This window comes from Oryzias latipes, chromosome 9, assembly GCF_053564925.1.
Source record: "Oryzias latipes strain Hd-rR chromosome 9, Olatipes_Hd-rR_3.1".
Taxonomy (NCBI): domain Eukaryota; kingdom Metazoa; phylum Chordata; class Actinopteri; order Beloniformes; family Adrianichthyidae; genus Oryzias; species Oryzias latipes.
The window spans coordinates 5,689,138-5,714,928 of record NC_136245.1 but is presented as its reverse complement, the minus strand read 5'-3'; the positions used below and the strand labels follow the sequence as shown (position 1 = coordinate 5,714,928).

At 40.5% G+C, this 25,791-nt stretch overlaps 1 protein-coding gene across 3 annotated transcripts in view; it reads right to left on the bottom strand.

Moving 5' to 3' along the window:
* Positions 1 to 493: 493 nt before the first annotated feature.
* Positions 494 to 25,791, bottom strand: part of LOC101155697 (nuclear receptor subfamily 6 group A member 1-A) — a 119,489-nt gene continuing 94,191 nt past the window's right edge. For all 3 annotated transcript variants that reach the window (XM_023958750.2, XM_078952536.1, XM_023958751.2), the window contains 8 exons: positions 15,118 to 15,348; positions 12,982 to 13,037; positions 12,127 to 12,287; positions 10,125 to 10,355; positions 9,566 to 9,820; positions 5,798 to 5,919; positions 5,563 to 5,715; positions 494 to 5,062 (listed from right to left, as the gene is read on the bottom strand). In XM_023958750.2, coding sequence (XP_023814518.1) covers positions 4,932 to 5,062; positions 5,563 to 5,715; positions 5,798 to 5,919; positions 9,566 to 9,820; positions 10,125 to 10,355; positions 12,127 to 12,287; positions 12,982 to 13,037; positions 15,118 to 15,348 — 1,340 coding nt within the window. In that variant the 3' untranslated portion in view covers positions 494 to 4,931. The remainder of the gene's footprint in view (positions 5,063 to 5,562; positions 5,716 to 5,797; positions 5,920 to 9,565; positions 9,821 to 10,124; positions 10,356 to 12,126; positions 12,288 to 12,981; positions 13,038 to 15,117; positions 15,349 to 25,791) is intronic.

The window sequence follows — 25,791 nt, the reverse complement described above, 5'->3', positions numbered from 1 at the left end:
TCTGCTACTTGAAAGAATTAAACCTCTTAAACCAAAAAATGAAAACTTTGAATCCATCAGAAAACCTCCACTATTCTGGAACAGCAAGTTCTTAGGAAGACTGTGGGCAACTTTGAAAGTTATTTATTGTATTTTAGGAGTGCATTTAAAGTTTTTGGTTGGAGTGTTATGCTAGAACGTTTACTTTCAGACTGTCCTACATTAACCCTCTGAAGCCTAAAGCAGCAGAAGCTAATCTGCAGGCAGTCATCTCAGTGAACGCCAGTGTTTTGCAGACTCTGCATTTCTTCGACTTGCATAAATGAGCAGTCTGGACGTGCTCAGTGTGGATCGGTGTCCGCCGGGTTATTTGACTGAATAACACATTGGCGTGTGCAGAGCTGCAGGTCAGGGACAAGAGCCTGGAAGTTCTGGCCCACACAGAACCGTCTCATCCGTTTCCATCATCCGGGTCTGGAAAGGCTGAAGGCAGACAGAAACTAGGCAGCGGCGGTTGCACTTGCATAACATTCACATTTATTTGGTTTCAAGTCCTAACACATTCTAAACATGCTTTAAACATGGATCACATTTTTCACAGGTAGTTACAGTAACAAGAGTGGAAAAGTGATTCCTGAAAAGAGAAAAGCAGACATTTCAGTGGTTTGTTGGCAGGAGTAAGTTTGATTTTTCCCTGAGTTACGCCCACTGAACTCCTCTCATTATGTGCTCCAGTACAACAGAGCTGTGATTTGACCCAGAGGCGGGTCTGAAAATGAAATAAGAATCTCTAAATCGTTTATGACAACTAGTGAAATATGATTTCTGAGACCAGAAAGTGAACCGTTAAAAAAGAAATGCCAGTGAAGTCCTGGATGAAGCACTTTGGGAGCAGCTGGGTGTTGTAACAGTCATGACCCCGCCCCCCATCTGCATCAGCTGTGGTCTCCCGCTGCCACTCAAGGACAGCGAGGAAAGCAGTCTGACCACGGCTCCGCTCATCTGTTGCAACGCCACCAACCGTCAGAGGTGACGACACTGCGGGTTACCTTGAACCGCCTCACAACAGCAATCAAGGAGAAGAATAGGGATTAAAGCACGTGCACGCGCACACATATCACAATGTGGAGAATAGAATGTACACATTCAGAAGATAACAAGGCAAGTTCTGATAAGGTAATCGTAGAAATCCAAAGCACTGCTGCGCCGCAGCGATCGATAGAACGTCACGTGAACGCTCCATCAGCACGCCGACACTGTCGTTGACAGGATTTCATCTTTGGAATTGGCTTCACGATGCGAAGGCAGGCATGAAATATGAGATCACATTAAATCAACATCAAATAAAGCATTCAAATGTGAAAAAGAAAAAACCCCTGAAGGAGAGAGTCGGAGTTTTAAAGGTGGGAAACAAACACTGCCAACAAACAGCATCATTATCAGAGGTAAAAGTAAGTATTTATACATTCAAAAAGAGAAATAAGACAGCTTTGTGTATTTGGTACAAATCTGAATCCTGGAGTGAAAACAACAAAAACATGTCAAGGAGAAATGAAGAGGTAGTTTTGGATTAGAAGCATCTATCCCTGCACACTGCAACTACAAATACAGAAAATCCAGTTAGGCAGTGAGGTGACCCTGTTGAGCTTCCAGTCTGTCTTTACTGAGGTGTAAGAATATTCCAGAACCTCCGTCTTTAACTAGATCTGCAGAGCAGATCAAAACTGTGTTACAAAATTCTAAAGAGAGGAGGAGGAGGAGGAGCTGAGTCTGGCTCCGCCCACTTGGACTGGCTCTATGGACTAAAGCTGGAGACCTTGCTCGAAAAGGACCTGATATGCCGAGGGACTTTGGCCAACAAAAGTCACGTTTGGAGATAATGTAAAAATGTGTTGCTACGGAAACCTGTAGTCACGATTTTTAAAAATGATGGGAGTCGGTTTAGGCTGGAGGCAGACAACAGAGCAATCCATGTAGTGCAGCATGACTGGGATTTAAGCTGCTCTTCTGAAGCCTGACACTCATGGGCCAAAACAAATGTCACCAAAATGTAAGAATAACCGAAATAAGTCTTGTTTTTAGATTTGTCTGCATGCACGGTCTGTCTTACACTGTTTAAGAGGTTCAACTGTTAAAACATTTGGTTTTGAAAATGACAGGTTATTTTCACCCATCATCCCTGCAGAAAACGCGACAAAGACGACATAAAAGACAATTTAAAAAAAACAAATATCATCAAAACTACAAGAGTAGATAATATGCATAAAATCAAAAGACTGATTTGTCTGAAACTTCTAAAAAGGACTGCTGCCTGATGCTGTTGTTGCAGCTGCACACAAAGAAGTGGATGGAGACCATCAACAAAAAAGCTGCTTCACTCTCCAGAGGTCTCTGGCTCTCAGCCATCCATCACCAATGCCATCAGAAAAGAAGAATGAAACTCCTAGCAATATTCGCCCTGCGTGTCTCACGTTCAGATGATATCCACACTCTCTAAATGGAGGCTTTGAAGGGAGGCGACTGAGTGAAATAAGATGGAGAAACAAAAAAAAAAGTAATTCTACAGGAGGACCTACTATGTCCTGGAAACTACATCTACTAACACTAAAAGTACATCATCATGGTCACTGAGGAACTCCTGAATGCAATACATAACACTCACTTTACCCTGTTTTGATTCAGGTCGGCAGGGACCTGAGGGAGAAAAACACACCGGTGTGGCGACAGCGGACGCCATCAGGCAGTCCAGGTCTTCAGACCTCACCGTTGCATACAAAAAACAGTCAGGACTGCATTTCATCTGCAATTCTAATTGTTTGAAAGTCATGAAACAGCTAGAAACCTTGAGGAATCCATGAGGACTCCTCTGAAATGATCATCTCACACATAACGAGACCATTTTCTATAGTGATTATTATTCAAAACATGTGCATATCTGTCACAGAGGGCATTCAAGCCTGAAGTGAGTCTCCTGAATCCACCGATCCTGGATTCACTGAGACCTGGGCGCCTGTCGCATCAAACTAAATACACTCCAAACCAGGTTAAAGTGATCATCTGTGAAATCGTGAGCTTGGAGCTCGAAATGCAGCTCTAATATGATGATCCAGAGGTAAACTATGTGCCTACAGTAACAAAGATCTGTTCACCTGCATCGCGATTCCACCCGACGTGCACTGGACAGTTTGGTTTGTGTCCATCTGGGATTGTGTTGGCCTGCTATTTTCTATTTTCACAGAGCAGACAGGTCTATTTTAAACCACCTCTGGAGTTCTGCTTACATTCTGCTGATCGAGGTGTGGTGAACATGTGAGACAGCAGAAGAGACACAAACCGTGAACCACTTCAAAGCTCTCAGTTTGAGATGCAGCACACAGACAGTAGTCTGAGTGGAAAAAGATCCGAGATTTGAATGCAAGCAATCCTGGTCCTTTAAAACTATGTTTAAAAAACGCAAATTGATGCTGAAAATAGCATTATTCGAAGTTTGTACTTTGATTGACCATTAATCTGTCTTTCAAGACACAGTAGACATAAAGTCAAATGCACTGATGGCAGCTAATTGTTCTGCTTTTATTGGAAATAAAAGTCCCTCGAAGATGGACGACGCTGCAGATCTTACTCAGTGAACTGAGCTGTCGGGTGAACGTCCTCACTGTGACTCTCTATGCAAGCATTTACAGCTGCAAGGCACCATGAATTCATGTCGAGGAAAGCCGGTGCTGCAGGGCAGGCAGAGAGCCGTGGCTGAGGATTTTCAAACCCGGGCTGTTGGCAACAGTGATGTCTGTTGGACGACACGTTTACTCCCAGTTTGGGCATTCGTTCGAGCCTTTAAAAACTAAAATGAAGCTCATTCCTGTTTTCACAGATGCCAATTTAACTGCAGTATAGTCAGTGTAGATAGTGTGTTGACAGCTAACCAAGAAGACACCACGTTCTGTGACGCTGAAGGCAGCAGAGTTTAAAAAACAAAACAAAAAAACAAAACAGAGCTCTATGATAAGAAGCCCCAACTCTGGTAGATGCATATGTGCACAAATATATGCATATGATTAGCAGCATTTTAAATGAATTTGAATGACACAGGTGTCCAATTAAGGGTCTCCCCTCTGAAAAATATTGATTAGTTTCTTATCCTGATCCTTCATTGATAAGAAATATTTTTTGTTGAGCTGTCAGCTCCCTACCCATCAGTGGGTGTTTGAAAAAAGCATTGCATAATACTTTGGTCAAGAAAAAAAAAAATCAATCAAAATCAGCAAACCTAGCTATTTTCCCTTTCCCCTGCAATCAAAGCCTTAAACCCCTAGTCTATGATTGTTAAAAATACCCGTATGCTCCTTTTACTATGATCCCACAGCTGTCACCTTAACTCTTGGAATGTTAACTTGACAGGACCGTCCCCCTTAAGCAGAATATATTTGAGTCCATGCATATAAAGAAGCTAAACTTTGCTAATAAATTTGCATCTCGAGTGTATCAAAACACTGTTTTTCAAACTCTGATTTATGCAGCTCATTTAAACATTCAGTCTCTTAATGTGCGGATGTCAAAGCATCCACAGGTTTGGTTTTAGACTGGGCAACTCTTCATTTAAAAGCAAGAAAAGGTACCTGAAAATAGCAATAACATCTTCCTGAGGTAGTCACAAATAAATGTGTCTCGCTGCCCCGTCTGAATAAAATAAACTCTTTTAAAGTCTAGTCTAGCAATGGCAACACTGACACATCGAGCAAACTGGATATACACTTGTAAACTCCAAAGACCAATGCATCTACGAGCATTTGTTTTGTACAGAAGCATGTGCACAGTGTAAATCAGCATACATTCAGCTCTGTCGTGTAATAAATATATAAAGAAAAATATTACAGAAATAAAAGAAGAAACTAGCTGCTTGTCACATTCGCAGGAGGGGAGACCGTTGCCTCAACCTGGTGTTTGGAGATGGTTTAGTTTCCAGAGGAGGCGGTCAGGCAGGGCGGTGGGCCGGTCCTGTAGCTGGTCAGGCTGGATTTGCAGGAGTGCAAGACTGCTTTGAACAGAAGCGGAAGCTGTTCAAGTGGGACATTCACCAGCTTTCCTGAAACAGACACCCCAATACACAAAAGTCAACTGCAGTTGGCATTTTGCGTTAAAAGGGAAACGTCGACTAACTTGTTTTTAGGATTTCAAACCTAAGCCATTGAAAGTAAAACAAGAAAACGGGGGGACAGAGTCTCAGTTTCCAGTGTTGAAAGGAAATCGTCGTACTCCCACTTTTGGTAGCAACAGCCTTTAAACAGCGTGTGGTTTGATTTCGCAAAACCAACTCAGTTCCATAGAACTTAAGAAACTTTTTTTTGTTCGGAAAACAAGCTCTTCTGTGCTAGCTGCAGACTAACCTTACACCAAAAAACGGACGTCCAAGACCGAAGGGTGCTGGAAATAAAATAAAAAAAAAAGGATCCAGATCCCCCCCCCCAAAAAAATCTTCTTAAATAGCTAATTATAATAAATCAATATAATTGATTAATTGCCCAGCCCTTGTAGAAACAGAAATCCCCAGTAAGCTGCAGTCTTGGGTGGACTTAGCGGCCTTACCTGCGATGTAGCGGATCTCCGGCAGACACATCATTATCTCTGGAAAGCGTTTGGGCTGGTGTGGGTATTTGTACTCGATGTAGTCCTGACACACGTACCAGTAGCGCTTGTTCAGCTGCTCGAGCTGAGAGACGTTGGACAGTCCTCTTATATCTGCAGGAAGACAAAGTTTGTCACTCAGCGAGGCTGTGATGAAACGCTGCCCCCTGTGTAGCTGTGGCCCACTTTTTGGTACCTTGGTTCAGGAAGTTGATGGCTTTCATGCAGGCGTACTCCTCATTGCTGATCTTCAGCTGATTAAACTTGCGATAGAGATAAATCAGCCTCTCCATCACTTCCATGCCGTCCTCACTGAAGCTGATGGACAAAACAAACATGATCAGGTCGCAGAAAAGGGGAAAAAAACAGAGCTGAAAGAAGCTGATTTGACTGAAAACTAGAGTAAAATGGAAGTGGGTAAAAACGAACTGCTAAACCCCTCCGTGCCTCTTTTTTACTTAGATAACGGGCTTTGAAGGCAAAAATGAGGGAGGAAATACGTCAGATAAACTCAAAGAGATTAAAAAAACAAACAGCTTCATGAAGGAGTTAAGGATTCATAAAGATGAATTTCACTCATCAAGCTTCACTTCTCTGCATTGCTGGTTCTCACACATCCAATCTCTTTCCCAAACGAGCCGTCACTGTAAATCAAACACCCACTCCCAAAACCCTAAACTAAAAGCAAATGATCCGGAGTGGCTTAGCACCGCCGTATATTAGCGCAGCATGTGTCATGAGGTCAGATAATTCAGGTCTGATTTACACAGGACCGTCTCCCCACGCATCTTTTTCCAGCTCGGGCTGGACCGGTGCGTATTTCATGAGGCAGACAGTGCTAGCCACAGCTCTGTCCTGAGGAGGCCTCCTGTTCACGGACTACTTCACTGGATCTTAACCAAGAAAAACACCGCTGAGGTAGTGAGGGACAGAAAAATCAAAGCCAGAGATAAGGCGGCTCGCTTTACAGGATGTGTTGCAGTGTAGACTCCAAGTCAAATATCTGAATGTCTATAATCGAGCAGGCTACATCTAATACTTGGTTCCTTGTGTATGGATACTTGTTAGATAGTTTCAACAAATCAGCCAAAACTGTTTAATCCAGTGGCAGTGTGGGATCAACTCTGTAGTTACAGCACAACAAAACACCAGGGGCCTCATTCATAAACGTTGCGTACGCACAAAAGAAGGCGTACGCCACTCTCTACGCAATAGTTGAGATTTATAAAAAGCAAACTTGACGGGAAAATGTGCGGTCCTTCACGCAAGCTCTGACCCAGGCGTACGCACAAAAACGGGTGAAATGAGAAATGGCGACACCGTCGGCAGATGGAAGAAACACGTGAAAGTGAAACTGACAATACTGCCTCTCATAAATAACATGAAGACTTCACAAAGCAAGTCTTACAATTAACAGCTACACGAACACCCGTTTGATCGATCAGCAGTGAAACAAACAAAAAAGATCAAACCAAAATTACAACAGAAATTCAAATGAACACTTATTTGCAAAAAGAAAAGTGAAATATGTTCTACAATATTGGCATGTAGTGCAATTCATCCTCATAAATAATAAAGTTAACAGAACGAAATAATGTACAAACTGATATTCTCGTCAGTGTGTCCGTCTGGCGGAGCGGATATAGGTGCGGGCGTGCGGACGGACGGACAGACGTACTAATTGTCTACTGGGGAAAGTTGTTTTCATATTAAAACATTTCTTCATAAGCTATGGAATTATGGTATTCATGCATATGCCTTTAGTTTGTTTTATTTTTGATAAAACAATGTGGTGTATGTCTCAACCATTCAGAAAGCAACAAGAAATTACATTTGCGCTGATGAATTTCCCATTTCCACGTCGATTATTACCGACATCTGTAGCTTGTCAGATGTAATTAAATGGAAATAAAATGCCCCATCACAATGCGTAATGACGCACAATGGCTGATCTTGCGCTCTTAGAAGATGTGGCAAATGGAAGAATTCGGAGTGAACGCATCTTTAGACAGCAAGAAGACTTGCTGGCAAACGAGGACGAGTGGCTTATGAGCCGGTTCCGACTTCCTCGAGCCGTCCTGTTGGACCTCTGCGGGCTTTTGGGCCAGCGGTACAGAGGAGCACTCGGAGGAACCACACGTGTCACCCCCCCCCCCCCCCCCGATGCACTACAGCATTACGGCGTCTGCCACCGTTTGCTGCTCACGTGCCTTTTTGGCATTAGTAATGCCCACACTGCGCCCTCCAAACAACACTTTTCTCCTCTTTTCCACCTCGCCAATGATAACTTCTACTTCACATTGAGTGAAGTTACTTTTTTTTGATTTCCTCTCGGTGTGTGCCATGGTTTCGCAATCAATAAATCTTCATTTGTGGGCGTTTCACGGACTATTTATGGGCAACTATGGGCGTGTCATGAAGCCGCAAAAGCTGCACTGCATTTAAAATTGGTTGTGATTTATTAAGGGAAAGATGCGTAGGATGTGCGTGCGCACGGTATTATAAATCCGAATATTTTTGTGCGTACGCACGTCCTATGTTTCATCCGTACGCCACTTCTGACGCAAATCCTACGCAAAGTTTTATAAATGAGGCCCCTGGTCCAGTTCTCATTTCATGATACAAAGTGATGTGGATAACATGAAGGATCAGCTGTCCAGCAGCAAGCAGGACAACTTCCCTCACAGCAGCACTGTGGTTCCACTGGAATGAGATTTCATCATAATGGGAACCAATTATAAACCAACGGTAAAAGTGGATTCATTTTTTATATTCGGCAAAAGAGTTAATGAATTAGCTACACCTGGGTCTAAGGTACAGGTCACTAGTTAAGGTCACATTTTGGAGAATGATCCATTTTTCTGTAAAAAGTGAGTCTTGTTAGGATGACAGTACCTTAGCATTTGAGTGGCTGAATAAATGATAAAATATTGAGGAAAATTAATAATAATAAATATATTAACAGTGTTCTTATTAACAGTTTATTGAGTGTTTTGCAGCCCCCCCAATCTAAAGCGTGACCAAATAGGGGGTGATGTTAATATATTTATCAATCCCATACAAGCAATTTATAACTAGTTTGTGAATAGGATAAACAAATGCTAATGAATGTCTTTATAAGCATCTTAATACCACATTACTCATGCTTGTTAATGTCTTATAAGTAGTTTATTAAGGAATATTTTAATGTACTTATAAACAGCTCATTTAAACTTGTTAGTTGTAAGACATTTACAAATGCTAATTAAAGTACTTATAAGCAGCTAACTAAAGCATTACTAGTGCTTGTTAATGTCTTATAGTTTATTAAGGAGTCTTATTATAAAGCGTTACCGAAAACTCTTTGAATGAGAAGGTGTGTCCAAACCTTTGGTCTGTACTGTATCTGTTTATGAAACACTCGATTGTGTGGCTTTTAGTTCAGTAATGATCCAATTTAAGGTCAGCAAACTAAAGAAAGGTGGAAGGATTTTGCACAAATTATAGTTCTACTTTTTATTTTCCAACACACAAATTTCAGGTTTTTTCTAAAAAAAAAAAGCTGTAACTTTATCTTGAGAATTTTGTCTCTATTTCATTTAATGTTATAATTTGATCTGTCGTCACAACAGATAAGGTTTTGTTTCAGAATATTTTTGTTTATGTTTTCTCTGTGGTACAGAGCTTCTTCTTTTCACGATGAATTAGTTTACAAGACGTTTTCTGAACGCTGATAAATAAATAATGAAAACCCAGTTCTACCAAGAATGTGAAACACAGTAGTTACAATTATTAGTACAGATCAATAGTTCTCATAACAAAATCATGTCTTTTAGTAGAACTATAAATATACTATCCCGTATTCTTGAAAAAACAAATCACATTTTAGGTTTGTAACAAATGAATTAAAATTTCCATCAATGTAGAAAATCAAATCAATCAAAAATGGCTCCAGCCAAACGTGTGGACGTCGTTTTCCACTAACCCTTGGAGTTCGTCATCAGATGGTGTGTACTTGGCTGTGACGTCAGCCAGGTCTCCAAAGATCTGGGCGCTGTAGATGGTGAGGCAGGAGAGCAGGATGAGCTCCTGCCAGGTGGAGCTGAGCAGGCAGGTGTAGTCCTCAATGGAGAGCTCGCAGAAGAATGGAAGCTTCTTGATCCAAGAGATCTGGCGAAAGAGCAGCTCATCTGCCAAACGACACAGCAGGGCGAACAGCTCCACCTGTGTCACCTTGTACCTGCAGGCACACAGATCGGAGATGCAGCGTCAATAACAAAGGCTCAAAGCCCACAGTGGGGCTGGACTACACTTTGGCGCGACTCTAACAAAAAAAGTTATATTTGCTTGTGGTTTTAGCAAATTTATTGGGTGTTAAATTCAACAAGCCATGGCTTCAAAATAATTAAGCAGAAGAAGAAATGCAGAGCCTGCTTTTGCAGAGTTAGAGAATGCAAAATGAGATCAAATTGAGGCCACAGCTAAAATTGCAGTACAGCTTCAACCCTTTGACTGTGTAGAATCCAATGAGCATTTATACTGACCCATCCTCTATAAGCATCGGGGTGGTGAGGGGGGCCAAGTCCTCTGCAGCAACCAGCTGCAGCACCAGAGGGTGGGACTGTGGGTAAAGGCTGCGGGGCTGTGGGGTCAGCAGGCCAGACTGGGCAGCATAGCTGAACAGGTGAGGCAGGAGGTGATAGTGTGTGGACATTGAGGTGTTGATGTACTGGTCCCTCAGAGCTGCTGTGTAGCCGTTCATCTCTGCAGAGCGACTGGAAGTGAAACAACGGAGTGCAGGTTTTAGGGCAAAAGAGTGTCTGTGAGATGCATTCAAATTCAGATATTTTGGAATATACAGCGTATGACTGTTGTTAGGACATATTGCAAATCCCATCTCTGTCCTAGTCCTCTGTAGGACTGAAGTATTAGATTGTACATAAAAATACTGTATGATGGTGTTGAAGTAGAAAAAGAAAAGCCCATTTAATTATGCGTTTTGCCATCTTCCTCATTAATGCCTTAGTCACAACTGCCCTTACGGATGGATACAGGCTGTCTGCGGGCGTAATATGGGCAAACCTATACGGGCACGCAGGTGACCGGTACAAAATATCAGGTTGTAGACTGCTTGGTGAACCCATAGAGCGAAAATGTTCAGGCATGTGTTTTGTCTACAGACACTAAAATGACACGGAAGGTTAGTAAAGGGTGATATAGGAGGATTTTTCATTTTTTTAGACCCTCCCCCCAAATCCTCAAACTGTGCAAAGGGCCCATTTGTCCTGTTCAAGTGATAAGCGAGCGCTCCTTGCTCACAGCCGGACTGTTAGAAATAAGGAAATCAGACAATCAAAGTGTAGTTTGTGTGAACATCCGACAGGCGCTAACATAACACCGGAACACCCCACATGTGAAGGAGTATGGGCACATCACTGGTGACTAGAAAGTGGCGTTAGGGCACCGTGTGACAGCATCACCTGTACGTCATAAGTGGATGCAACTTCCATAAGCCCAACAAATACTCCAGAACACATTTACCCCACACAGTGGTTGGTACGTTCCATTTAATGCCACTAAGGAACTAGCTGCAAGACACACCTGCGCTCGCTTTCAGATGCAGTCGCTCCTTTCTACAAACCCCTGTGGCTCTAACCACCCAAAAACGCACAGCACCCATGCATGTATGCGTGACTTAGACATAAGTCTTTGCATTTTTTTCCATTACTGCTATATGAACATTGAAATCTATATAGCGACTCGTCGCATTTCGGGCAGACACTCGGCAGAATTGCAGGTTACTCCCCTAGGGCGGGTCTGTTAATTAACCCACCTGCTTAGCGTCCTATTTAAGTCAGGTGTACAATTGTTCATTCTCTCTTACCTTCAGCGCTCATTCTTTGCCCCTCCCTCCTCCCCGGCTTCCACCTGTGGGCTCCGTTACGGGGGTTGTTACCCGAAAGTGTATGGAAAAATAATTGTCTCAAGGAATTGAACGGAGCCTCATGCCAAAACGAAGTTGTGAATCAAATTGTGAATGTCATCCTAAAGATGTTGTGAAAACCTAAAGATGTCGTGAAATAAATGTTCTTCTGCAAGAGTTGTCTGACTGAAATCTGTTTTATTAAACCTACACTGTTCTTGTCAGCAAAGATTATTTTGATAGAACAAGAATTCCTCTGAAGAGCCATCAGGCAGAAAAGCTGCTAAGATAGACTACATGTTTACACAAAATGAGACTAAAATAAATGCCGTCATGCCAGTACCTAGACAATATTTGTCCTTGATGACTGCAGATAGACAATGAACTTGACTCCATGGCAAAAAAAAAAAAAAAAAGAGATAGCAAACACAAAAAACTTGCTGCACTATCATTACCAAACCTGAGAAGCTGCATATCCAGACATTCTTTGGCTGCTGAATACCTCAAACTAAATTCTGGGAAGGATGGGAATGAGGAGTTACAATGTCAGGGTTGGATCATTATCTCAGTGATGGTGCGAGTGATGGCCCTGCACGGCTCTGCAAATGAGATGAACAACTCACTTGGATGAAAGAGTGGAGGCAGGTGATGGTTGGTTTCCTTCTGAGGCTCCATTGCTGGGAGAACTGTGGTCACTGTCACCGTTGTTCCCCCAAGTGTGCTCTGGGACGTCCTCCTTGAACTCCTGTCCTGACATGATCCGCTCTATCTCCTCCTCCGTTATCTAAATCATACACGGGATTATTGGACACTCATGCAACCACAATTTGTCTCAACTCAATGGATTTACATTTACGGACTACTTTTCACTCCACTGAGGAGAAGCAAGGACACAGTCGCACAATGGAGCAAGGAGCTAGACAAAGACAGACAGGAGGTATTGGTTGGTGTGTGCGTGAGCGGAGCACACACCAATAATAACACTTATTGTAGGTCAGTGCCATCAGAAAACACAGATGAAAATGATTTCAAAAGGTTCTACCGTCTAAGAAAATGTAGCGCCTTGTGTATCTGTGACTGGGGTCAATGCACTTTTATTTCTATCAATTCAGCGCACAAGCAGAAGCGGGCAACTCATTCCATATTTATGAGAGAGAGCTATTCTTTCTACAAGGGCTTTGCTAATAAGGCAATCTGTAAATGGAAGCCAACACTTGTGAGTTTTGCTGAATTGAACAGAAAAGTATCCCTGTCCTAAATATTGGCATGGCGCTCTTCGTCTTCCTGTCACACAATTTCCAGACTAATTTGTGTTTACAGCAATGAAATTTGAGCTCGATGGGCAAAATCAGCATCTATATAGTGGCACTGAAGCACTCAAACTCTGTTATTCAGGAGGGAGCTTGGTCTTTTAATGCGGCTGCTTCATGTGAGCATCTATAGATTTTTCAACAGTGAGAGTAAATCACAGTCTTTACCTGCACAGGCCCAATGCTTTTGTTCCTTCCTCCCGGCATGCCATCTTCTCTGATTGCTATATGATTAAAAGAAAGAGAAGAAATCAAAGTTTTCAAAACACAAAAAAGAAGCTTCACAGCTCCCCCTAGTGGCTGAAAATTGGTCACTTGTTTCCTACTTTAAATATCTGTCTTTATTGGGGGGTTAGGTGGGCATTGCATTTAAGGGATTTTTAGATTTTGTGATATAGTGTTAGGGCATATAAAACCAAACAGTCAATATTTGAGACCAGAGAGGTCACTTGCAGCTTTGTCCAGTAGATGGCAGCATGGGGCCATCAATGAACACACCAAATGTGGATCCAGCCACAAAAATGGAGCACAAATACCTTCTGTTTGAGTGACACTTTTGTCGCTTATCAATTTTTTTTATTCAGTCACGATTATTTTTCTATGTATTTTCAGTATCAGTGCCAATTATTAGTGAAAATCTCTCTCAAAGTTTCCAGCAGGTATTGTTTAAACCACAGGTATAGTATTGCTACTAGTAAACAGTGCAAGATATGAGACCAGCTCCTAGGTAGAAGTTATAAAGCAGGTTTAACCCTTTAGCATCAGAGATGTAATTGGCGACAGCTCTGCCCGGACTCACACTTTTTACCGGAAGACCCGGTTCTCCTGAGTTCGGTAGCTCGTTCCCTGTAGAGCTGCAGGACTGATCGCAGTCCGAAGTCTCCATAACATGGCGCATATGTAACAAAGCATCCTCCCTTCCCCTCAAACACAAAGCTTTAAGTCCGGCTGCTCTACTCAGAGACACGGTCGCTCGGTCCACTGGTCCACTTGACTAATCAAGTGCAGGAGAGGACTACTTCTTTTCTATTTTGTTTGTTATTTATTTTGTTAAAGTCACTTCCCTCAGTTTATACTGGACATTATTTTCATCGCGGATGAGTCATTAGTTGGTAAATAAAATAAATAAAGTAAAATAACAAATAATAATTATATAATAACGAAAAATTAAAAATGCCTCACTCAGGTGGATTACCCATCAATTCCATGGAATAGCCTTAAGGCTGATTCCCACTGGTTCATTGCGTTACGTCACTGCTGCGTTACATTGACACAAAAAATAGAAGACATTCATAAATCAATGTTTAGGCTTCTGTCATGTCTGTCATGTCTGCGTTTCATGTCTATCCCTCTGTACCGAAACACAAGCTTTACCCAGGAGTTCTATTTCCGGTCCGTTGACACGTCAAGCTTGTGCTAGAAAGCCGGGAAACCAGAACCAGGTCCAAGTTTCAAAATAAAAACTTCTGTTGTACTTTCAAAAGAAAACTTTTCTTTGTCCAACCTTATGTCATATTTACAGCAACGTGCTCATGCGTTACGACCGCAGATAACATCACCAGAGATGACGAAAGTTCCATTGTGGAAGTTTAAAAATATGGCATCACATGTGACAGAAAACATGTATTTTACAAGGACTCTGTTTGGAAGGAGAGGGCATGGGGTTTGATTCTTTAAGTGTTGGATGAGCGAACAGAGCAGGACGAACAACACAGGGGTGACGGGACAAACCACTCCTCTGGGATCCAGGGGAGATGCAACAGTCAATGTAAATAAAGTGACGGTCATGAGACGGACGCAACGCAGCAGAGACACACTGCAGACAGACCAGCGTAAAATGGGGGTTACTGTGCCAAACATGACATAAAAAGCCCTTTAATGTCAACCTGATAGTAACCGACAAACATTTTACAGGTGGAGCAACCAGAAGGTTCTACCTTAATTCAAGGTGGTGTGTGTCAAGATCTAAGGTCATGACCATTAAATGAATTACAGAAAGTCTCAATGTGAGAAAACATATGTACATTTTCTATGAACTTAGATCATTTTTTTCAGAAGTTCTGAGGTTAGTAAGTTCAAATATATGATTTAACCTTTGAGAAGACAAATTTGGGGGATTTAGCAGGTGGATAAATAACAAGTAACGGAAAAAGTAGCAGAGACACTATTAACTTAAGAGTTTGGTAAAGAGAATAACTAATAACTGTGTTTTTTTAGAGCACAAAAACAGATTCTCCATATAACAGATTTATTAAACATTAGTGATACTCTGTGACACTCATCACAACTCCACCTTTTCTTTACCTTTCCTGTTCATCCCCATCTGCAGACATTTGAGTAGGCGGCAGTACTGGCAGCGATTGCGCTGCTTGCGGGACATCTCGCAGTTCTTGTCGCGGTTGCAGCGGTACACACGCTTGTTGCAGATGCTGCGCTTGAAAAAGCCTTTGCAGCCTTCGCAGGAGATGATGCCATAGTGCAGGCCTGTGGCTCGGTCTCCACAGATAAGGCAAGTCCGTTGGTCAGCTGCATCATCTGCATAAGGGAGGAAAAAGACATGGATGTGGAAAAAAGCTCAAGAGACGTTTCCCTCAAAAAAATTAAAAATTAAAAAAATAAAAATTTAGTGTGTGCAAAATTCTGCCAAATGTGATAAGATCTCAACTTGGATCATTGATGTTAGGGCAGAGGCAGATCAGGATTTCAAATTATTGTATGCATTTCTTAAGTATTTCAGATTTTTAGAGATTATAGAGATTTTTAGAAGCATGTTGGAGTATGGAGAGGGTAGGAGTAATTAGGAGGAATTAGTTTACTTCTTCACCCACTGAAGCGGACCAAACTGTCTGCAGGGATCCCAATACTGCATTTGTAGGAAAAGGTCTGGATAAAACTGACATGGCAGCAACACTTGCTGGCTTGTAATAATCAGAACATGAAGAGACAAAAAAATAAAAATAAAACGGTTTCTTCACTTCTTTGACTGTCACACACTGATAAGCACTCTGCTAACTGCAGAGACGTTTTCTAAATTTTCCGTTACAGACTTGTTCCAGCTTTGTTAGGTTGGGCAGAAAGTACGGTAAGCATTTGCTTGTTCTCCTTACCTGAACAGCAGAAACACTAAAACTTTAGTTTAGGAAAACTGACATGGGAGATCAACAGTGCTTCCTACATATAATTGTCTTGCAAAGTGTTATAAATTAAACCAGATTAGTAATCTGAGGAGGCTGACAACGCTTTTATAATCTCCTATGTAGCTCAAGGCAACACAGCATCAAACCAATAGGCTTTGGAGGCGGGACTTAAATGTGAGCACATATCCTGATGCATAATATAGCACGTTTTATCATCTATTCGTAAACACCAAAACAGACTGAGCAGCCATGTTCCTAGCCACAGTCATATGAACTACACCCAGGTGGACTTGTTCTTAAAAAAAGAAAGTATGTATCTTTCCATCTGGTGCCATAAACCTGTGCACGAGTGACCTTATTGAAGAGAAGACTTCAAATGGATGATTCCCAAATAAAGAAAGAAGTAGGAGTCAGTATGGAAGCTCTTAAAATACAGTAGATCGGAAAAAATAATTTTTACCAAAGATTCCTCTAGTTGCTTATAAGGAAGAACTATTTCTCTAAAAAGAGTTTTGACCAGGAATGGAAAAAAAGAAAGGAGGAAGAAAGTCTTGGTGGTAAACAGAGCAGGTAGTCATATGTGGTAAGATAACTGTCAATAAGAAACATATTCATAAAGACAAAATTATTCATTTCTGCACAACTTTGCAAAATCTGTGAATACAACATTTAGTTTTACGTTTGACATGCCTGTGTTGAACACGACTCTTGCTAGTCTTGAATACGAAATTTGTCCCGTTAACTCACTGTCAAAAATACGTCACAGGCATTTGCATCGACTCCCGAAACATCGATCGTTCAAATTTACGCCTGCGTTTTGAAGTTTATGTATGAAACTCAAATGAAATAGAACTTTTTAAAATGTTATTGATCCCATATTGGGGAAATGATCTTAACAGCCATAGCTCTAGGGAAAATGGAATAAATCAGATCACAATACAGCAATCTTCACCTGGTTCCAGATGTCAGCTTATCCTGTAAACAATGCACCAGCGGATAGTTTCAGACCCAGAAGTGGTGGAAAACAGTCAAGATAATAATCTCCTCCACTTCATCCTGATTCAATCAGATTGTTCTCCCCCTTTAGGATTTTTTCTAATTCGCATCTAGAACTCGTTATTCTTGTTCATATTTTTTTTTCTTTCCTCAGACTACAGTCATCAAACTGGGTCACAGAGAGACGGATGTAGCTCTGAAAACGGCCATCATTCAAAAACTGCTGCTGTTGTAGATGCTGAATCTCACCGTAAAAAAAGACTGAATGAGCTCATGAGCTCAGGCATGGAGACCTGCTTACCGACGTTCTGTAGAGCTCTTCAAAATATAGAAATCTGATCTCACAACATCAACCATGTCTCCTGTGTATCGTAAATGAAAGATATAGTCAATGCAAATTGTGGCAACAGAGACTTCAGATAAACCTGAAAAATGGCTTTTTAGGAATTTTAGGTTTTTGGTTAAAATCATAATTAAAATACCACTGGGAACAATTTTTGTTAGAAAAAAGTCTCATATAAACTAAATACGAGTGACATCTAACCTTTGTAGAGACTCCATGCTTGAAAAGACAACAGTGGAAGCAGAACAATAGTTTCCTGAAACTGACCCATGTGGGCTTTCTGTGTTAATGATGCTCTGTCTTTAATGAGCTGCTTGAACTCCTGATATAAAAACTCCACACGGTTTGTTATTAGGTAAAGTTGTGGACATTAGAAATTATTTACTGTCTCCCATTTGCTGTTCCGAAAAATGTCATTAATGCACCCTGTAAACATTACCCTTAAAATGTGTTTTTAGGTGACCTTGCCCTCTCATCGCTTGCCAGGTGTCAGGTCTATTGATCCGGAACAGGAAGATGCAGGTGTGCATAATGACTGAACGGAGGATCTCCTGTTTACCGAAAGCATCTGTTCCACATGGTGGTCAACGGTGTTGGCAAATCAAACTGTTTTGAGAACTTGTCATAAATAGGCATATACGAATGGACTCCCAACACCTTGTATGTGAAAAGTGCTTTATAAATAAAGTTTGATTGATGAAACGCATTAAAGGTCCAACACATGATGCAGTTTTCTCATGGGAGGGACCTGATTTGAGGACTACTGTGACTTTTCAAAATGGTTGACCATGCTACTCGCCTTTATTGTGAAGTGAAATATTAAGACAGCAAAATGACCACAGTAGCATAATCATATATACTCAGCAGAGCCCATTTTCCTGGTGTATCTCACTAGAGAGATGTGACAGAGCTAAGAGCTCAGCTTCCAGTGGGGGCTTAAAGGTTTCAAGCAATAAATAAAGGTAATTAGATGGGGGTGGAGGGGTGGTAGCTGGAGGGTGGGGGTAGTCATACAGCATAAAGCCTCTCACGGATAATGAACACTGAATAGGTTCCCTAAACCCTGAAGACAGATTACCATTAAAATGGTGCGAGATTAGGTTTGCTGCCTGCAGGAGACTGTAGGGGCAGCAATACTGTACAGACAATGAGGCATCCCAGAGTGAGCCCACTATGGGATTAGAAATTAACTTTTGTAGTTAAGAACTATACCATGAGACTGGTAAATTGTTCTATGAGGAACTTCCACCAGGTACAGCTTCCTATTCTGTTTCTATTCATGCTCTGGGCAACGTTTAGTTATTGATTAAGTGTCAATAAGCAGGAGCTCAGTTTTGTCACTGCTTTGTTTTTAATTACAAGTGAAGCAGAAATTAATGGTTGAATAGAGGAAGATGGAATTAGGTTTGCTAGACAGATAGAGCTGGATGTCATCCGCAAAGCATTTCAACTAAATGTAGAATTTGCAGAAAATACTGTAAGGATATAGATAATAAAGAGGATAGGCCCCAGGACAGAGTCCTGCGGCACACCTCAAGTGACAGAAGAGGGAGTTGGATGATCAGAGTCCAGCCTGATGGGTATAAGGGAAACTAGTGAAGGAGGGATGCCAGTGATACCAATGTAAGATCATTTATTCAGGAGGGAGTGAAAGATTGGATCAAAGTTTTCACTTAAATAAAGGAGGAAGAAAATGGGTAACAGACCGCAGTCAAATGCAAGGAGGAGTGGTCATTGGTCATTTTAATGTGAACTGTTTCTGTTTTATGGTGGGATTGGAAACTGGACTGGAAGGGTTTTAAGGGTGAGGTGAGCATGGCGCTGACGGACACGCTGGAGACAGGGTGGAAGTTATGGCAGTTGGTGTGATCTGAACCATTATTGGGGTAACAACTCAAGCTGGATGTCACTAATAATTTCCAGAATCTATTCTATTCTATTCACCAGGGCCTGGATCGATTTGATTCATGATTTTTTGATTCTTTTGATCCACTCGATTCAATTAGATTCAATTTTGAATTTACACGGTTTACACTTTTATACATGTTTAGAAACACAATACCAATCTTTTTTATGTTTTGAAGATATTCATGTGAATCTTATACAGTTTACATACTGTAAGTGGTGGTGAAATAATAAACTAATGAGATAACCTGATTTCTCAAATGGAGAACCTCTAACAAAAATGTGCAGATCATTATGTTTTGCCTCTGCTGGTGGGCGTTTTAGCTTGGCCACTAGGCGGAGATCACGCTATAGCATTGCAATTTATTGCAGAAGATTGAGTAAAAAAACTGTGCTTTACCACAAATGGTTACTTTTAGGAAAAAAAAGTTAGAAAAATTCATGCCTGCACGTATAAAAGCTATTCATTTAGTCAGTATTGTATGATTAGATTGAACGATCATTAGCATTAGCCGTCCTATGGGAAATTCAACTATACGTTAGCATCAAGCTAGTGGACTTTGGCTTTTGCTGCTGTTATGTTAGGTCACTGGAAAAGGAAAGGCATAACATATCTCTGTTTTTATTGATTGATTATTAATTTGTTATGATTGAATTCAGATCGATTAATCGATTTTTAGGAGAAAAAACGGCAATTCCACAAATTAGGGAGTTTATATTAGCAGAGAAGAAGGACAGTTTAGACGTTAGACGACCTGTGGGGATTGGATTGACATTGAGAACAAATATAACTAAACTACAAATGTGTAAAATATTTAAAACAGGGGTGTAAAATGATAAAATGTAAAATAAATATCCATCAAGCACATTGTGCTTAATTGTTGATTTCATGGTTACATCCACTTAGTAGTGTGATTCTGACAACTCATTTAAATTTTGTTTCAACTGCACAGTAGCTAGTAGTTAGTAAAACTGCCACTTAATATTTTCTCATTGTAAAATACCATTAAAAGCTCCTTAAATCTTCAATCCTGTATTTTTGATTCTTAGCGCAAAACTGAACACGAATAAAATATTACTAGTCCTAAATTCAAAGAGATTTGTTTCAAGCAGGATGCTTTTCATAATGAACAAATGCATGTGATTCAAGACAACACATGGTCTATTTTATACTATGTCATGACATCAGTATCATTTCATATACATTTTTGATTTTAGAGTTGTATATCCTTTAAATTTAGTCAGTTGTGTTTTTCTGACTGTCCAGGATTGGCACACATCAAAGAGTGCTCAATGTATTGCTTTGAACTTAAACTACCTTAAAGGTCGTTGAGTGCTACTTTCTATTGTATACACTCACCTGACCCATGGGTTACACAGTACTGTATTGATAACACGATGTGTAACATGACGCTGCTCTCAAGTCACTTACAGGATCTACAGACTGTAAATGTTGTTCTTTTACTGGTTTAAAGATTTTTTATCATGTTTGTTGAGTACATTACTTCCTTAGAAACCACTTAGAAACCGAAATTTCGGGGTTTATCAAATCAAATCAAATTTTATTTATAATGAACTTTTGTATATAAAAGCACAACACAAAGTGCTTTAAATTAAAACAAAACAAAATAAATAATTTAAAACAAGCACGTAAATTAAAATAAACAAGCACAAAAATTTAAAATAGGGCCCCCCTCCCCATGCCTACACCCCCCCCCCCCCCCCAACTTCTTTCACACCACCCACCCCCTAAAATTTTATTTAATAGGCCAGGTCATTGACATGCCTAGAATTAACATGTCATCTTCAGTTTTTTAAGGTTAGACTTCAACATTGTGCAAACTTAAACAAAAAGAATAATTAGCCCTTATATTTAAAGAAAGGTTTCAAAAGAGGACTTAGTGTCTTACGAGTATTTCAGTCAATGACAAGATTTTTCAAGTTATCCAAGAATTCAAATAAAATCGACATTTCTACAAATAACTGGAAACAGGACATATGTTCAAAGACTGGGGAGACATCTGGAGTACCAATTAAAAAGAAATAAAAACAAAGTGGATTACCGTAAATTTTTTCCTGAATGTATAGAAACATGTGACAAGACCAGGGGCTAGAAATAAAAATGGAATGAAGACAATTGACCACGACTGAGGGAAATCCAGCAGCAGGATGTGCAATATTGTCTGTTGAGTACATAAATACCACACTGAATGCTGTCAACATGCTAGAGCGGGAAAACAATGAAAAAGCTATTTTAACTTGGCAGCAGCCCGCTTCTGGATCGCCTTTGTCAGGAAAATGAAGTGCATGTGTGCAGGAAACAAAAGCATACACACAGCCTCCCTGGCTGTGGATGTAAGGATGTTTGCCACAGCTACTAAATGCCTGGAGTTCAAACGACAGCTGGCCTCACGTCACCCCTCCATTCATTTTCTGTTAGGGGTCATCGGGATGTTGGGGTCTAGCCAGCACCTGAAAATCAAAGGCAGGGTCCACAGTTTCCCAGTCCATTCCGGGACACAGACAATCACACCTAAAGGACAATTTTGAATCCCCAATCAACCTATGTTGATTCAAATGAAATTGGAAAACAGCGCCCCCCCCCCGGTGTAATGCATTTTTATTTTGCATGGCGCTTTATGTGTGTTAAAATCTAATTAAAAAAACTTTCAGACGCTCATCAGGGTGGGGCCTACCCCCTTCATAAATTCGCTATATCATGCATCCAACTTCCTATTTGAGAACCGTCTATGGGACAGAGTGTAAATCCTAACGCAGAAGATGGAAGGGCTTTGCTCCTCCTTTAAGCATAATATAAAAGGATATTTTAACAATATGCTCAGAATTGATTGATTAAAACAGATGGATATAGACACATACATATGTATACAACACAACAACAACATAAAAACGGGGGGCTAGTTTAATGGTTTAAACAAGTCTAATGGCCTAAACCTAGACTTTATAATGAAGATTTTTCCTTTAACGTCAATGGATGCCAACAACCGGATGCAAATTTTAGCCGCGTCAGACTTTTAAGGTGTGATGGATAAACAAAGTAAAATAAAATGAGACAACCCTTGTAAAACTGGTATTTTTTAAATATAATATAAGCATCAATAAACCTTGTCTGTAATTTTATTTTCTGCGTGTGTAAAACAATAGTCAGTCGCCACAGAGCCGGTTTCTGCTACGTACAAACAACCGTCTCAATAAATTTGTATTTGGAGGAAGACACCCAGTCAGGGTGGACAGAACCTAGACCAATCAGCATGCTGTTTGGTGGCACATGTGTCACACTAAACTGAAACTTATGAACGCAAAATCAAAGGTAGGAGAAAGCGAGATGAGAGACAACGCATTAGAAAACCTTTGTATTGCAAACGCAAAAGTGTATTTTGAAAGTAAAGAAAAAGATTTTGAAACCAAACATTTAATATTTTTATTTGAAAGTTTTGTTTTGCAATTTAGGACATTTTGATCTCAAAACTGGGACTTTTGTTCCCAATCTGGTGGCAGAAATATCACATCATAAAAAAGGGCAAACTTTCCCACTTTTTTTCTCTTTAAAAAGACTATGTTTACTTTGAGCTGAGTATATTAACCTGACATCATTAAACACATGGCACATCAAATAAATGCACGTGTCCTTGCCTTCTCCGGCAGCCATTTGTCTATCCGTGCTCTCATTTAGAGAGCACATGCCTTCTATTCTTAGTGGCCACCCCATGTGAAAAGCCTGACTTCCTTTACTGAGCTACCAGCACAATAACTATTAGCAGGCCCTACTCAAGCTTATTTGCTAAATCTATCACCTCCGTCTTTCAAGTGCATGGCCACCATATAAACAGACTGATTCACACCTCTAGACACTTGATCTCATTGTGTCACTACCCATGACTCCTCCTCCTGTAGATAATTACATATTCAGGATACCTGCATCTGGATTTCCTTTCTTAAGGGCTTTTCCCGCTGCATATTTAACTCTGATGCAGTCATGTAAAGGAAATGTCCCTACACCGCCTCAGACTAGCTGCCTCCACACTGGTGCCTGCAAGTCTAAAGGCCCGTACACACCGGGACGAATATTCGCCAGGCTTTATACGCCAGCGTTTTTCGCCACGTCTTTTGTGTTCACACCCAGGCGATTTTCGCTGACGATGAGCCGAGCGAACATGCAATTTCATTCCCTGACATTAGATGGCGCTTAATGTAAACAGAAATACTCCTGTACACAAGGTGGCGCTGCGCAACTTTACGCTTCTTAAAGTCACTTTTCACTCAGAAGAAGAGAGCAAGTATTTACGCGCTTGTCAGAATCATACAAAGAAAACATGAATATTTCAAGCACCAGTTGCTCCAACTGGTGCTTGGTTCGGGGATATTTTAGAATGTCCGTCATTATTTCTTCGCGGCAGTGTAGATGCAACTCGGCGTCTATCTTCTTCGCTGGTATGTGTGCTCAGCAAGGCAGTTTTGTGTTTGAGCGCCCCCAAGTTGTGTTTTACTGTAACTTCAGAGGCTCCAGACACGTGTGCAAAAGCGCCGTTCTCATTGGTCGAATAGATTTCGACGCGACGCGTAGAAAAAAAAAAAAAAAAGGAACCCAAGGTTTGTTTGTTTTTTGCTGCTTTGTCGCGTGGCGTTTTTTCGCGTTGGTGTGCACACTCTCATTGGTGCCCTTTGTTTAGTCACGAGGCGTTAAACGTCGCCCTTACCATCACCCATAACAGAGATCTCAGTTTACACACTCTCTTGCTAGCTTACAACCCCTCACACCGTAAGCAAACATTGCTGATGCAACAAGAAGTGCGAGGAATCTTTAAGCTATCCAGCCATACACTTTTCAGTAAGTTGCCAGCTCAGACGAGGAAATCAAAGACGTACATGGATCCGTTTGTCTTCAAGTGGATGAATCGGAATGGAGTGGAGAAGAGAGCCCACTGTATTTTCCTTGTAACAAATATTTTCTTTTTTTAAATATAATTTTTAAGTCACAACGATTGAATAAGGCAATCCTCAGGAATGTAATTGTTAACTTAATCTTCTTTTTGTATGTAGTCCGTCATCGGAAAAATGGCACAAGAACATGTTAAAAACACCAAAAACGTCAGTGTCATCCGTGTGCGTCTTCAAGCGTCTTGCCCAAGGACACGTTAACTGTCAAGCCTGGGGTTTAAACCTCTAAGTAAACAGATTGGTAGACTGTTGCTTAACTAAGTTGTGTCTACACCACTAATCGAAAGTTTATATACAAAACAAAAAGTTAGAAAGTATGTTTAAAAGGTTTTGTTGACATCATTGTGGAGGCAAATTATTATGGTACAATAAGACGACTGTGAACGGAGGTGGGTGTGTTTAGATGTTTCCTAGTCTCCGGGTTACAGCCAGTCATGTCCTGGTTTCCTAAATGTCACATAAACCAGAAAACCGGATTCAATCCCACAATCAGTGGAGGAAACTAGGGAAAGATAAAGCCTGCAAAGACAAAACCTGTCACATGGCATGGATTACAGATCCTTACAGTTTTTGTTTAATTACAATTTTTTTATTTGGAAACAGCACTTTCAATGTGCCAGGTAATATACACCAACTTATGAAACCTGTGATGTCACAGCAAGATGTTAAAACAACAAGGACACAATTAAGATCCATCAATGACATAACATCAACGAGCACTAGAGATGGGCCGTTTAGTCTTTCCCAGATCCTACACTTTGTAGACGGTTTCTCTGTCGGCAGCACTGAAAGAACCATTCTCATTAAAGGAAACAAAACCTCAACCATTTTTTCATGCTTTTGTAGGCTGTTTGTGTTCAGACAAAACAGAGACAATTGCTGTCAGTTTTTAACGTTTATTAAAAGAGCTATAGAACCTGGAAATCGGAATTTCTTGCTGACTTTACTCAACTATTTTGTGCTTTCTGTTCAAATCAATGCTGCTGTATTCTGCCGTGCTTTCCGGCGATAAAATGTTGTGACCCGTTCATGATACGCAGACTTTTAGAGTTTTTATCTGTAATAATAAGCTTGAAATATATGGCACAGATCATAAAACAATATAATAAATATTTCTGCGTTTTCTTGTTTCAATATTCGCTGTTTCTGCATTTTCGCGGATGATTCTGGTCGCTAACCCCGGCGAAAATACTGTATGTTTTATCATAAAAACAGTTTAAACACATTTTCATTAATATAACTTTGAAACAAACAAAAACTGGTTAATGAATTGGAGGAATATTCTTTTATTTTCTAGGTAAAGGAAAATGTAACTTGATTAGACAGTTTTTTCAAAACAGGTTTTGGATTTCTGAATTTGTATTAACATCCTTCATTTAGTATATTATAGGGTAAGAAAACACTGGAAAGAGGTTATGCATATGCGGCCCAACATTTTTAAAATAAAAAATGAAATCTTCAAAAAAATAAATGCAGTAACCTTTTACTCAATCACTTTTCCTTTTCTAACAGTAGATCTTGTGGCTGAAGTCTAAACTGCTACTATTGCAGAATAAAAACGCGGTTTTAAACAGTTTAATAAAGAATCTTTTGAAGTCTTACTCCAACTTATTTCTTACCTATTGTAAAAGGCTTTCC